This window comes from Alligator mississippiensis, chromosome 1, assembly GCF_030867095.1.
Source record: "Alligator mississippiensis isolate rAllMis1 chromosome 1, rAllMis1, whole genome shotgun sequence".
Taxonomy (NCBI): domain Eukaryota; kingdom Metazoa; phylum Chordata; order Crocodylia; family Alligatoridae; genus Alligator; species Alligator mississippiensis.
In genome coordinates, this window is record NC_081824.1 from 365442882 (window position 1) to 365458764 (window position 15883).

Here is a 15883-nt window from a genome sequence, read left to right on the forward strand (position 1 = left end):
TCAAATGCTAGGGAAGCAGCAGCAGAGGCTCTTCTTTGGTCCTTCACTGTCACTGTAAGTAGACAATTTCCCTGCACCTCCCTTCCTTCCCCAGGGAGAGAACCATCAGCAGGGAATTCAACTTTGGTCCCTGATTCTCCCTAGGACTTTCTGAAGCTGCACAGTAGGAGCTATAGGAATTGGGTCAGTTTTGACCCTGACAGGAAGGTGGGTATGAAATGGATCAAATTCTTGAGTACTGCATTTGGTTGCTGGGACTGCTACCTGTTCCTCTCTTGGGAAGGAAACATCCTTGTTTTCCACAGGGAATGGACAGGGGCTTATTTCAAGCCAAGGTGCAAGGGATATAAAAATGACATGCCATGAATGCGCCAAAGTCCTGCCAGATCTTAAAATTGCATCTCTGAATGGTTCAAGTCATTAGGGAAGCCTACAACAAATGCACAGGTTAGGGAGGCATATTCAGGCAGTTAATAAACCCTGGAACAAAAGCCAAAAATGCTTTTAAAAAATGCATCTGTTTCAGGCCTCTTTGAGCCAAACCATAATAGCTTGGGGATCTCTTTGTAAACCAAAAAAACCAGGCAGAGATAACAACCTTTTGTAAGTGATTGTTAGCAGCCGTCTTTTCAGATCATAATTGAAATGAATCAGCTTTGGCCTGGTCCAAATCCAGAAAGGACTGGGAATGAGCTTCCCAAACACTACAAGGAGGTTTAGAAAGACAAACAAAACTAATCTCTAAGTGGAGCAGAGGGAATGAATTACACTTATCTCTCAGTTAATAAAATCCAATCTCCTACCCTCTAGGGAAAAATGTATTACACACCCAGGGAGGTTTCTCTTCCCTGTAGAGCTCTCATAACACACCTGAGTAGCTAACACTGTTTCAAAACAATAAAAAGAGAACAGCATTAAAAAAACCAAAACATAACAAAACAAAAAACTCAAACCTGGAGTCTCAGGTCCTTACATAAAATTCACACAGAGAAGTTGGTATCGAATGAGGAAATTCTGTGTTGTGAAAGAAAGAAGAGTCATCCCCACAAACCACAAATTATTTTTTTTCCTTTTCAGCTAATCTAGGTCCTTTTGACAGATTAGCATTCAACTGAGAGTGGGTAAAGAGAGAAAATGTAACACTACAATGACTAAAGGAGACAACTGTCCAGATCACAGAGTAAACTGGCCAAAAGCAGTCACTCTAATACTGAACTTATTCAATGTTTACTGCAAAGAAAAGGGGGCGGAGGGTGATTCCATGCTAGAGGGCTCCCTAGCTCAGGAGTGAGCTGGTATATCCAAACTACTGGTAGTAACTGATCCTCTTTAATACTGGACTCCCCTGTGAATCACCAGGTTCGATAAAAACAGGTATACCTGAATGAGAAGAACTATACAATGTACTTTATTGTAGATCAGCAGGCAACCTCTGCAGGCCCTTGGTCTGTCTCATAAATAGCTAGCTGCTCTCTGAGGGATCATTTCCCAATTCCCAGCTCTCTCAGTCTCCTATTAGGAAGCATCTTTAAATTCTAACTTCCATCACTATAGTTAGGACAATTAAGGAAGTATGGGCTGGATGGACTGTAAGGTGGATAGACAACTGGCTGAGCATCGGGCTCAGGGAGTAGTAATCAATGGCTCCATGTCTAGTTAGCAGCCGGTATCAAGTGGAGTGCCCCAGGGGCCAGTCAATGTCAATTGTTCAATGTCTTCATCAAAGACCTAAAAGATGGTAGCCTCACCAAGTCTGTAGATGACACCAAGCAGGGGGGAGTAGTAGATATGCTGGAGGATAGGGATATTATTCAAAGTGACCTAGACAATTTGGAGGATTGGGCTAAAAGGAATCTCATGAGGTCCAACAAGGACAAGTGCAAAGTCCTGCACTTACGATGGAACAATCCCATGCACTGGTACAGGCTGGGGTCTGACTGGCTGGGCAGCAGCTCTGCAGAAAAGGACCTGGGGGTTACAGTGGACAATAAGTTAATATGAGTCAGGAATGTGTGCCCTTGTTGCCAAGAAGGCTAATGGTATACTGGCATTGGTAGGTATGTTGCGAGTAAGTCAAGGGAACTGATTATCAGAGATCCTGGTTTTCTCTTGTTTGAAAAAAAATCCCCAATTTTCAGTTAAAAAAAAAAAAAAAAAAAGGTAACTTCAACTCTACATTTTTCCATGATTAAAATGAAACATCACTATACACACATTAGTAGTGTTTCATTTAAATTGTGGGAAAATGTGGATTTGGGGTTACTTTTTTTAATTGGGGGATTTTTTTAAATCAGAGAAAACCAGGATCCCTGGTTATTATTTCTCTCTATTCACGCTGGTGAGGCTATATCTGGAATAGTGCGTTCAGTTTTGGGCCCTCCCATTACAAAAAGGATATGGAGATATTGGAGAGAGTCCAGTAGAGGGCAACAAAAATGGTGAGGGGGCTGGAGGACATGACTTATAAGGAGAGACTGAGGGAACTGGGCTTACTTAGTCTAGAGAAGAGGAGACTGAAATGGGACTTAATAGCAGCCTTCAACTACCTGAAGTGGGGTTTGAAAGAGGATGGAGCTAGACTGTTCTCAGTGGTGGCAGATAACAGAACAAGGAGCAATGGTCTCAAGTTGTGGCAAAGGAAGTTTAGGTTAGATATTAGGAAAAATTCTCTCACTAGGAGGGTAGTAAAATATTGGAACAGGTTACCTAGAGAGGTGGTGGAATCTCCTTCCTTGGAGGTTTTCAAGATCCAGCTAGACAAAGCTTTGGCTGGGATGATCTAGTTGGGGATGGTCCTGCTTTGAGCAGGGGGTTGAACTAGATGACCTCCTGAGATCCCTTCCAACTCTATGATTCTATAAATTGGAGACATAACCCATGGCTCTTTGTGCAGCAATAACATGGACAGTTCTATGTTCCTTTCCCAGTAAATTGTGGGAGAGTCTGTTATCTTTCTGGACACACAGGGAGCATTGGGTACTATCAGCACCTGAGTGATTTTGCTCACACTGTCACCACTAACTGGCCGGGTAATCAGCCTGAGTGAATGCAAAATTTTGGCTCCTCCCATGACCCTAGACCAGGGCTGGGCAAAATGTGATCTGCGGGCCAGATGCAGCCCGCCAGGCCATTCTATCCAGCTCGCGAGGCCCCTAAAAATTTAGAAAATTAATAGTTATCTGCCCCTGGCTGCCTGTCATGTGGCCCTTGATGGCTTGCCAAAAGTCAGAAAGTTGCCCTCCACCTGAAATAATTGCCTACCCCTGCCCTAGACAGTCTGGGTTCAAAGTATCACTGAAGTGAAGCACGGGGTGTGTGTGTGCATGCGTGTGTGCATGAAAGCTAGAGAGACACGCGTGTGCACACACACATGCACAAAGATAAACAGACAGATGGGGGGGGGGGGGTGTTGTCTCTAATGTGTTACTAACACTCCACTAATTCTGTAGTGAAGATATAAGAGTGGGGAGGATAGTCAGGGAAGGATTAAGGCCAAAGACCAGGAGCCAACATGTCTGCATTCTCTTTCAAGCTGTACTGCAGACTCCCTGCCTGACTAAGTGATAAGGTAAAACATTATCTTTGATTTTGGGTGCCTCCATTTTTATTTTCTACTCTGAGATATTATAGCTCAACTTCAAGCCCCATGGCTTTGGTTTGAGGTTGCAAATAATGAAGAGTTGTGAAAAGCAGGTCCAGTGTTATCTCAAGCTGTGAGAAGAACAAATCCATACCTCTGACATTGTGAATAACTATAAAACAGTTATCTGAAGTGACTGCAACTGATGTAGGGATACCTTTAAATTGACTAGCTTAGGTGCTACTCCCAGCATCTTCATGGTAGTACAGCCTAACCATCTGAGTATTTGTACAACTTCTTGGGCAGGTTTTGCAGCCTGGACTCCCACAGCTATGCTGCTAGCAGTACCCATTCTAAGTATTTTATAGCTAACTCACAACACAGCAGCCACTGCTATCTGACCTACATTATGCCCCTGAAGAACCATGTGTCCTTACCTTCTGCTGCCATCATCATACTTCCCTACTTCTTACTCACCAAAGTGCTGAAGATGTTCTTCATCTAGTTCACTGTAAGCACTATTAGGCGTATCTTATTTGCCTGCAGCTTTCCTTCCACAGCTGGCATTCTACAAGCAACAGTACGTCAAAACCAGTGCCTTGAGAAAACTGTCAGCTGTGCAACCTAACTACATTTTTTCCTCTTCATATATTCAATCTTTCAGACCTGCTCATTTTGTCATTACATCCAGTAGTGGCTAAATTATGAACCAAGGAGAAGTTGGAAAATGTAAGACTTGCACCATGCTTTAAGAAAGGCTTTAAGAAAAGAGTGGGGCAAAAACAATCCTCAGCTGCTTACATATTTACAGTAATTTATCATGATATGAACTAAGGGCAATGATGCTTTTCCTCCTCCACTTTTTTCTCTATGGCACTGATATAGGGAGAACTCTTGATGCTGACTGCAAGCACTGGGGTTTAGGGATCTAAAACAGCTGAGATTCCTGAATAGATTTTGAGCTTTTATTCCTCAACATTTACAGATCAGAAGGCCTATCAAAGCCTTATTCACAATTTCTGAACCTTCCAAGCAGTTAAAAAAATATTCTTTCCACAGTCTGTTTTTTCTAAAAAGTTACCAGATCTATCTCCGCTGCCTTTCATCTTAAAAAGTAAGATTAGCTTGAATCACACAGCATGAACTAGGTTTATTTGACAATTAGTTCCTCTTAGCATTATTCTATCTATTCTGTCTCTGTGAGAGGGTCTGTTATATTCCTTCCTAAAGCAGTTCTCAAACACTACCTGCACAGGATGATCTGCTACCGCCTGTACCCAGAAACAATTTACAGCAGCAAACTAAGTTTTAAATATTTTGCTTAAGTTTTTGAAGCCTTCCTTCAATGCAATGTGCCAGAAGGAGCATTTCAGAACATGACGTAACTTACCTTCACTGCAATTCTTCAGCATGTGCCATTCACATCCATCCTGGATGCATAAGATTTTGAGAAGAATATTGAAAAATGGATTTGCTGGTTAGGTGGAACTCTCTGACCGAGTCTGGCAGAATCTTAGGTGTATCTTAAGGATAAAACTTTTCTGGCCAAAACTGTATGGGAGACAGAGGGCTCCTTTAAGGCTTGAGTCTCCTCCCACTCTTCTTGCAAGGGTGATTAGAAGGCTGTCTCCATTGACAAATGCAGTAGAATACTTGATAGCATTGGTTTAATAGTTAACCCTACCAGGCTGAAATAATGAGGTTGATGTCCCCTGGCTCTCTTACAAGGAACAATATTTTGGTTAGAACTTTTCCAAATCTGGCACCCTGGGACGGGGTAAAAAAGGTCTGGCTTTGGCACTGGTGGCCACTTTAAATGGATTGAGCTGAAGCACAGGTTGCTCTGCTTCTCAGGCATCACAGTCTCCAACAGTATTAGGAGATTTTCAACTACAGAAGGAACAGAATCTTGCCCATGTCCCTAGGTAAGTCTGCCTCACAAAGTTTTTCCTGCTGTTGATCATGAAATAATAAAGAGCAGAAAATATGCCTCGGGCCTCCTGGATCCTCCCACTATCCAGACCACAGCCCATTTTTGAGGAGGAAGGGGTGAGGGGAGGAGCCAGTAAGCAGAAGCTGGATGAGGAAGCAGGACCACAGAGATCCCAGATGCAGTAGCAGCAGGAGCAATGGGGGAAGGGGTCCTCAGTGGGGAGTTTGCAGTCTGCAAATGAACTGCCTGTAGGATTTGTATAGGCCACTCAGGCAGCCTTGGCTTGTATGAAACTGCTATAAAGGGGGGTACAGTTTCACCTGCAACTCAGTGTCAAACCAGAGACATCAAGTGTGGGTCTCCATGGCCCTAATCTGAGGCCAGTTCTATTCAAGATTTTCACTGATGACTCCGAGGGCAAAGAACCGAGTTCACACTTAGTACATGTGACAGAATTAGGAATTAAGGTGATGAGGTTACATTGGAAAAATTGTTTGAAATAAACAGGGTGAAACTCAATAAAGAAAATACAAAGACGGACCAATCAAAAGCACAAACACAAAATGGGGAAAGAATGAGTCAGCTGCAGTACTGGAGAAAAGGACCAGAGGGTTGATTTCAAGCTGAATATGAATAGTAACATTACCTACAGAGGCTCTGAAGCCTCCATACCCAGAAAATGTTAAGTGCAGTTTAGACATGTTTCTTGAAGGCAAAGGAGGAGTTAAAGGGGCTCTGATCCAAGTGTCTGCAGGCTCCTTGGACTATTCTGGGGACAACAGAACTCTCAAGGCCACAGGTGTTTCAGAAAGGAAAACTGGTGCACCTCCATCTTAACAAGCCCTTCGTGCATTGTAGGAGTCATCTGAACATTTTCCTGGGATGTGGGATTCTCCCGGGGAGTGGATGCACTCGAATGCCCAACATTAGCCAGAACTGTCCTGTTATGAGAGAGGTGACTTGAAACCAAATGATCTTGGGGGCATAATTCTGGGTCCAAACTTAGCTTCTTTATTATATATATATATATATATATATATATATATATATATATATATATATATAAAAAAAAAAGTTTTCCAGTAGGCAACAAGGTAAAACTGACATGCTGTTTAGTAAAACTTTCTCAAGTTGCTAGAGCAACCACGGAAAAATTTTCCAGTAGCTTGAAGCAGACAGCAAGAAGCTCTGTCAAGTTTCAAGGAGCTGAGAAGATGAGAGGAACTGAGACAAACTAAGTGTATTCATCCTTTATGCCCTCAGTGAGAAGCAGAAAGTCTATGCAGGTTGCATGGGAACTGCTGGCCAAAAAAATCCCTGAGTTTGGGTGCAGGTACACTGACAGTGGAGGGTATTTATGGGCTCTCTCTCTATGGGGAACTAAGGGAATCCAAACTAGCATTCAATGATTTTAGAAATATAGTAAACCTTTTATATCTGACAATCAAAACATGATTACAAAATCAGTCACATGAGGGCTTATGACACTTTCTAGCACCAAATGCACTCTGTTGGCCTGGCATCCATCATTTTCAAGGTATGCTGTTAGTACAGTGTAATCCAGCTGTGGGAAGACTGATAGCCATACAGATATTTGGCATGCACAGTAAAAACTCTGCTCAGAAGCAGATGTTTGTTTCAAGAGGTGCTTTCTGAACTGGCATCTAAATATATAGGGCCAGACTCATTTTCCTTCTCCACAATTCTTTGTTATTTTTTTCAATGCTTTTCTTATGACAAGTCTGACACATTCTAGATGCCAGAAGTACAAAAGTATACTATGCCACAGAAAAGGAAGATTTTTACATGATGTGCAGAGCTAAATATGTCTCAGACATAGGATCATGTCAAGTAACTCTCCAAAGTTTCAGCTGAGAAGCCTGATGAGTTATTAAATGGAATAATTTACTGGGTATGTAAAGACATGTTGATATTCAGTTTCTCTGCAAGAGTAATTTAGACCCCCGATCCCCATCCCTCAATAATTTTTTTATTTTAAAATGGTCCATGCAACAGAAAACAATGCAGTTTTGTAAAAAGTTGGCTGGTGAACATATTCAGTTCTCTAAGAAAAGATATTGCCCATAGCACAAAAATTACCATGCAGTTTAACAGCCTTTAACAGACAGCCTCTGTTAAAGAAGATCAAGGATTTTTAGGAATGTTGCAGATTAAAACACAGGTATACTGCAGAACTGCGTGCAGTGAGTTTGCACAACATTAGTCCATTCCATTCATCTTAAGCTGCCATCTATGGCTATAGTCTTTTACTTCCACAAGACTCAGTCATGCTAAGATTATGTTTGCTTTTGTCTGCTTTTGATTAATTGAATAAATATTACATTGATTAGCATTCATCAAATCTGACTGTAAAATTCCAAGGTCTCCTTTCCCTTCATATTCCACTCACTCTTTTCTAATTGAGAAGGAACAGGTGGGCTCTTTCCCCTTTCAATGACAAAACCGCAGCCAACAACTCTTCATGGGAATGTAATCAGCTCAAAGATATAGGGCAGCAGCTTTTCATCCCAGGAAGATCTCCATGGTCAGAACAATGACTTAGAACTCTGTCAGTAAAGAGTTACTCTTTGGATAATCATTTCTCAGAACCAGCACTGTTCCATTGGACAAATATAGCTATCTCTATATATCTAGCAGATAGATAGATAGATAGATAGATAGATAGATAGATAGATAGATAGATAGATAGATAGATAGATAGATAGATAGATAGATAGATAGATAGATATAGGGTCTATATATATATATATAGAGAGAGAGAGAGAGAGAGAGAGAGAGAGAGAGAGAGAGAGATCGATCTATATATATATATATAGAGAGAGAGAGAGAGAGAGACCTACATATAGCTATAGTTATATATCTCTATATCTCTCTCTCTCTATATATATAGCTCTCGCTCTCTCTCTCTAGCTATAGCCCTATCTCTATAGAGATATTGTATAATCATCCATTCCTAATCCTGTGAAGCGGATTGCTTTTAAGAACAATAATGTCTCTTCTAGATCTACAGCTGTCCTTATATCCTGCTAATGACAGATCAGATGTGCTTTAGAGCAGACAACTACTTTATAGAATTCCTAATTATCATCCTGATCAGGCTGCTACTTACTCAGAAGGGTATAGGATATGGTCCTACATCTCCCTCCTTACTGGTCAAGACTTGTTCATTGCACTTATATCAGAAAAGGTACTATACAGAAACAATGACATTAGAAACCAAGAAGTTTTACCAGTTCGTAGGATCTAATTTCAATGTGGGTGTAGTCCATTAAAAATCTGAATTACAAAAGCTATGAACTGAATTAGCACAAAGTGGGTCTTCTTTATATATACTCTGTTAACAAACAATTGTTTGATCCATCCATATGAACCATGACAATGAACCCTTACGGAGCAAAAGTTACAGCAGTGAAACATGGAAAACATTTAATTGTGTAAAGTAATAGCCATAAACAGACTTACCACAGAGCAAGTCTCTGCTCAATTTCCTTGAAAAAACTGGTATGAAATTTGTGCAAAGGTTCAAAGTTGGAAAATATGAGATTTTTCAGTGTTTCCGGCATACAGTCATCCTTACTCACTGCACTCTGAAACCACTAGAAACAGAGAACAATGTTATAAAAGAAGATCAGGGGCACAGATGGTTGTGTAGTGTGTATTTGTACTTTACTTACACAAAGTGACCCAACCTAGCTGCCTTTGGCAGTACTGAAGGTTGGCTTGGATCCAGAATAGTACTTACACCGATAAGACTTAAACCACATGTATACATTCTGTTTCTACCAGGAGAATTGCTGCTTTCCCAGGAGAAACCACAAGTATATAGACCAGTGGTTCTCAACCTTTTTAGACCAAGGTGCCCCTCAACAGACTCAACACACCCAACCATAACTTTTGTGCATTGAGTAGCATCCTGTTTCAAAAACTAATTTATTACAGTGCTTACGTTGTTGCAGATGGGCCAGGTAGTGTGGGGAGGGGAATGGCCAGGCAGGGATTGAGCCTGAGCCCAAGCCTGCGTTAATCTGCTTATCCCTTCACACCTGGCTTTTCTCAGACCTCACAGCATGCTTCCAGGGGTCCTGCAGCACCCCAGAGTGCCTCAACCCCCTGGCTGAGGAACACTGGTACAGATATTCCAGCTTTTTCACCCAGAGCAAAAATGGTGGTTCTGGGAAAAAATAACCTGACAGCAACAAGATATAAATCACTCCTGGGAGAGTTTGTCCCAGGAGAATGAGCATCTGCACACTTAATGAAACTTATCTCCTTCCAGGGACCAGGAGGAGTGGAGTTACATGGAGTGGCTTCAGTTGTGAGACTGCACTGCTCTAGTTACCCCAAGGACAGGAGGGAGGACTAGAGCAGCCCATGCTTTCCTCAGACCAGAATCACTCTAGACATGTCTGTTGGTGCACCCACTGCACAGACACCTCTGCATAGCATATAAATTAAATAAATGGTTTAAGTGAACAATTGCATTTGTCTGTGCTCTGATCACGGTAACAAGCCTTAAAGAGGTACAAACACTTAAGCAGAAGCTGAGCACATGAGAAGTGCCAACATCTGAACCACATTATTTCAGTACAAATTACTCAAGATGCTTCAATTGTTGTAATTCAGAAGTGTCAAAGATCTGGCCCATAGGCCAGATCAAGCCAAGGGAGCCTGTGGGTCTTGGACTACCCATACTCTATGTGGTGTATGGAGCTGATCTGGCATGCAATGCACATGGCGTGCAAGGCTGGTCCAAGGTGTAGGCTGTGCACTGCATGTGGTACCTGTACCAGATCATCCCTGCATATTGGATCTGAAACTAGCCCAAAGTGGGCCCACACACCAACCCCATGCACCAAAGCCAGCGTGGAGCGCTGCTCTAGCCACAAGCAGTGCGCACCCTGGACTTGGCAAATAGCAATTATTTTCATGACTTGAATGACTGTTATCTGCGAGTGTCTTATGCTATATACACAATTTGATGACATGACTCCCTCCTTCAGTCATCACTGTACACCAGCTAGTTTTGACTGACCTTCAGAGGCTCCTAGAGGCTGTTTCAAATAAAAGTAGTAAATAGCTTAATTTTAATTTATTATAATTTTATGTTGGTCCAGGTCCAGAATATAGGGGATCTACCATCCCACCCAACTCTGTTCTTCCAGCAAGAACAGCTAAGGCAAGAAAAAAAATGGTGCTCTTGCTGCAATTACACTTAAAACTTTTGTTACAGCAGCTTTCAGTGGGTCATTAGAGGTTATCATTTCAGGCCATATCTTGCTTGCCCTACTTATGGAAAAAATGCATTTAAATTAATAAAAGAAGCTAATAAATCAATAGGAATATGTGTAGAGGTGGAGTGAATTTTTGTTCTTATTCTAAAAGGTTACAGCATAACAGGCTATTTAGCAAATTTTCTTTAGCTGCTTACAGAAAAAATAGAAAAATTCTAATAGGCGCTAGAACTTCTCCCAGATTTAACAAAGGCAATGAAATCTGTAGGGGAAAAAAAAAAAGTATAAATCCCCAGGAGAGTCCATTACTAAACATTTCTGTGACCTTCCAATTAAAGCCATAGGGTTTTAAAGTAAAAGAAAGTAACTGTATTGTGTTTTAAGTTCCTACATTTGGAATTATGTCATGGTATACAGCATGGCAAATTTCTACCTTCTGCCTCTTCTGTAATTTTTTAAACTCCCTCTTCCCTGGGACTATATGCCTTGTGTACTAGACAAAATGTACAATGCTTATCTTGCTGGGATCCTTTGACCCTAGCTGACTTCCTGTCCCTGGGGCAGGGGGCTGGACTTGATGATCCCTTCCAGCCCTAATGTCAATGAAATCTATGAAAAAAAATCATTCCAGAAAAATGAGACTGCCTTAGAACATGTGGGAGCAGATAGGGAAGACCAAATACTGTAGCTGACTATACAACCATGGGGTTCATAAGTAATGCTAAAGTAAACATACCGATGTGATGACTTCGAGGTCCTTAAGGTACGTTCGTTCAGTGGTGGCTACTTCTTTAGCAATAAAGTAAGCTTTGTCAGCTGGACACCTCTGAAAAGTGAATAAAACAGAACGTTTTGATGAACTATTATAGGGCTGTAACTTGCAGCTAAAAAAAAAGGCTGCAGGCAACGTTCATCAGGACACCAGGATGTCATTAGTGAGCCTTGCTTGTGATTGTTCTGACTTATTTGCACAGTCCTAAAAAAATTACTGAAGAATATCCTTGCAAACATAAAAGAATAAGCTACTTTTTTAGGAATTCTAGAATGACTTTTTTTTCTTTACTAACACAGTTATTTCCAAGGACCAGTTATTTCTGCTGTGCTTCTTAGCATATTTCACATTTCCAGAGCAGGCCATATTTTGAAGCTCAGGCAGAAAGGCATGTAGCAATTTGAGCCCACTATGACATATTTTAACAAATAGAAAGCACGCATTCATCACAGAGAACTGATGTCACTTATATATTAGTGCTCATATGTCAATGCTTTCCTTGTTGTCATAAAAATCCACTGCAGAATACTGTCTACAATTCCAAATTTAGGGGTTTTTTCCCCCAATGGGATGGGAAGATTGTGGGTTAAGGGCTGTAGGAAAAGGCAAAATGTAGAATTCAAACTTCAAAGAAATTCTTTGCAGAGTTTCATAACAGGTAAAATTAGTAGCATCATCAATGGAGAAATCTAGCTTAGAGCACCTCTGGGCCAACAGCTTATTTTCAAAAGGTCACATTGCCGGTCAGAGCTTCTGTGCCTTGTTTTGCTCCCTTTTTTTGCTCCAGTGGCTAAAAGGAAAGGAAATTTAGTAATGGGAGCAAATGTAGTAATTTGTGTTAGTAGGAGCATTGCCAGCAGATTGAGGGAAGTGATTATTCCCTTCTATTCAGCACTGGTGAGGCCACATCTGGAGTACTGTGTCCAGTTTTGCTCCTCCCACTACAGAAAGGATATGGACAAATTGGAGTGAGTCCAGCACAGGGCAACAAAAATGGTTAGGGGGCTGGGGCACATGATTTATGAGGAGAGGCTGAGGGAATCTGTCTTATTTAGTCTGGAAAAGAGAAGACTGAGGAGGGATTTAATAGCAGCCTTCACATACCTCAAGTATGGTTACAAAGAGGATGGAGGCTAGACCAGGGGTGGGCAAACTGGTGAATTCAGCCAGCAGCCAAACTCCATTTCCCAGCAGCCCCTACCTGTGTCACTACAGCCAGTTTTCATGGTGACCTCAACAGCGACAGGTCTGAGACAGCACGGGGCCAAGGTTTCCAAGGAAACCGGCTCCAGCTGTGCTGGCAGGGCACCTGGCTGGGCGGGGAGCTGCTTCAGGGATTGGGCCAGGATCTTATGGCAGAGACAGCGTGCTCTGAAGCTGAAGCGGAGCCATGATATGCTGCCTGCATGCCCCTGCCTGGGGTATGCAGGCAGCAGATCACAGTTTTGCCCCAGCTCCAGATCACACTGTCATCGCTGCAAGATCCTGGCCCTGGAGCAGCTCCCTACCCTGCCATGTGTCCTGACAGCGCTGCTGGGCCTGGTTTCCATGAAAACCTGGCCCCACGCTGTCACAGCCCTGCTGCTGCAGAAGTCTCCATGGAAACCAGTCGCAGCAATACGGGTAGGGGCTGCTGGGAAATGGAATCTGCCACAGGCCTGATCTGACCCCGGGCTGGACTTTGCCCACCCCTGAGCTAGACTGTTCTCAGTGGTGACAGATAACAGAAGAAAGAGTAATAGTCTCAAGTTGCAGGAAGGGAAGTTTAGGTTAGGTATTAGGAAAAACTCTCTCACTAGGAGGGTAGTAAAACACTGGAACAGGTTACCCAGAGAGGTGGTGGAAGCTCCATCCTTGGAGGTTTTTAAGATCTGGGTAGACAACGCCTTGGCTGGAATGATATAATTGGGGATGGTCCTGCTTTGAGCAGGGGGTTGGACTCATTAGATGACCTCCTGAGGTCCCTTCCAACTCTAATTTTCTATGATTATATGAAAACATTTACAAATCTCTTAGTCCTTGCTTCTCTCCTAACAGCCTTTGCTATGGAAGATTTTCCATAGGCAGGGATAGAGTTCACTGCTGTTGGACCCTCCCTACTCAGTACATGATCTTGAGGCAACCACTGCTAGCTGGCATAAGCTAGAGCAGTCACTAGGCTGCCTTAATCTGGGATAGGGTAAAGAAACAGGAGCTGGTTCCCAATTTCTCTTCCTTTCTCCCTTCCTCCTACATGCCCTTTAGGTAACTATGTGGGTGAGAAACCATCTTTTCTTGAACACACCAGGTGATCAAGCAGAGCAAATGTGCTCTTCCTAAGACTGTCATAGTTCATCAAAGAAGCAGGTAGTGGCCACATCAGAGTTTATCTACCCTCCCTTGCAATGCAACAGGTGGCCAGCAAGGGAAACAGTGTAGGCTGAGCAAGTAATGGGAAAGGCAGGTGTTTAGAACATGCCTGGCTCAGGCTAGGGTAGTTCCTGTAAGGGTAGGGAAAATCCAAGGGTGCCTGGGGTGGGGCAGAGAACATACCCTCAGTTTAACAAATTCATAGGATGTGGCTCATGGAGAGCTTTTTGTAGTTCCTTAGCAAATACACCGTTAAGGAAGTCGGCATGGAGGGCTGTAGCTTGGGCAGCCTGGCTCACCTTCACTAATGTCACTTTGATTCCCGTTACCATGTCAGGCAAACTCTTGTTACAGTCAAGTTGAGCACTTTATGAAAAAAGACCATTACAAACTCTCTCTAAAACACACTTGGTTTATAATCTTGAACCTTATTAAAATAGACTTGCAGAGCCACAGCCAAAGGCCTTTGAAACCAAATGGCCTCTGACTTCCATGGATTTTTGATTAGGCTGCAATGAAGCAAATTATTCTGTGGCTCAATTCTTTCCCATTGAAAACAATGGGAGTTTTGCCAATGGCTTCAAACAGAGCAAGAGGATGCTGTTGGACAGCCTACAAGTTATGGTTGGATACACCAGACAATAAGATAAATGATTGCTCTCAGGCTTTTTGTGAGTACTAGTGCATTTTCAATATTAGCTCTTTGCCCCTCTCATGAAAAAAATCCTTTGCTGTTCACTCAAATGAAGGGAGGGGGGCAGGGAGAGTTGCAGGGGTCTGGCTGCTAGCCTCAAGCCATGCTTCCAGCAATCTAAACAATGTCCAGAGGAACAGGGTGAATTCAACCATAAATACCTTTCTCCTGACCTCTTCCTCATCATCAGTCCTTATGCCTGATGGGTCATTCAGCAATGGGCTGATCAGTGGAGAGGACTGCTTGGCATCAGGGCTCAGGTTTGGAGATAATGATGTATTTGCCAGTGGCGGTCCTCCTTGGGAATTGATGGAAAGCTCTGAAAGGTGAGGGCTGCCAGTCAGAGAGCCTGCTAAAGAAACAATACAATAAAAGTCACCGTTAGGACAGGATCTCTCTGGGCAGTTTAAAAAAAAGTTAGAATCTTACAAAGCACAGGGTGGAAAATTAGGTACGGCAAGAGGCCAGATCCTTGTCTGGTATAAATGGGCCTAACTTCACTGAACTCAATGGAGCTACTTCTGTTTGTATCAACTGGAGAATCTGGTCCAGTGTTCTCTTAGTTAATAAAACTAGGAGAACTAGGTGAATTATAGCTCCTGTGAAACCAGCGTGATCAGAGTGCATGTACTTCAGCTGTATACATTTCAGACTAACCATCACATTTATGATGTGTTCTTTGCCACAGTAATTCACTCCAAGAAAAAGGATGCATAGATTAGATCAGTTTTCTTGGTTTTACTATTAATTTAAAATATAATAGACAAAATACGTGAGCTGTTCTATGACTGCTGCACTCCCTCCTACACCAGGATACCCAACTAAGCAAATCACCGACAGTACTTCATTGGGAACTACAGAAGACTAATTAGAACAAATGCATCTAAAGGGAGTCTAGGAAAAAACAAAAACAAAACAAAATCCAAAAAACCAACCCCCCTCCTCCCAGGATTTTCTTAGGAGTTATTGTACTATATAACATCAGTCACATCTAACACAGAGTGGGAAAACTACTACTTCCCCACCTCTATACACAACAGGAGTACATACATTACACGTTGCAGGATCATTCCATGCTCCTCTGATTGTTTGGGATGGAAACACTAGCATTATGTTTACACATAAAAGCATTATTTTTAATGCACAAAGCAAGACAATTTTAGATTACCACAGTTATAAAAAGCCTTTTGTATAGTAAAAAATATATAGTTAATCACACATTTGTGGGTTATGATATATTACATTAAATAATGTTGGAATTAGCGTTTTGTCTATTGGAAGGCAGCCAGGGTGCTGACTGTGC

General features: G+C 42.2%; 1 protein-coding gene across 6 annotated transcripts in view; it reads right to left on the bottom strand.

Annotated features, from left to right (window-relative positions):
- FARP1 (FERM, ARH/RhoGEF and pleckstrin domain protein 1) overlaps positions 1-15883 on the bottom strand; it is a 336645-nt gene that overhangs the window by 35561 nt on the left and 285201 nt on the right. For 3 of the 6 annotated variants that reach the window (XM_019486931.2, XM_014600372.3, XM_019486929.2), the window contains 3 exons: positions 14742-14932; positions 11502-11591; positions 8997-9130 (listed from right to left, as the gene is read on the bottom strand). In XM_019486931.2, coding sequence (XP_019342476.1) covers positions 8997-9130; positions 11502-11591; positions 14742-14932 — 415 coding nt within the window. The remainder of the gene's footprint in view (positions 1-8996; positions 9131-11501; positions 11592-14741; positions 14933-15883) is intronic. The other 3 variants (XM_059721111.1, XM_019486928.2, XM_019486930.2) reach the window with 2 other exon arrangements.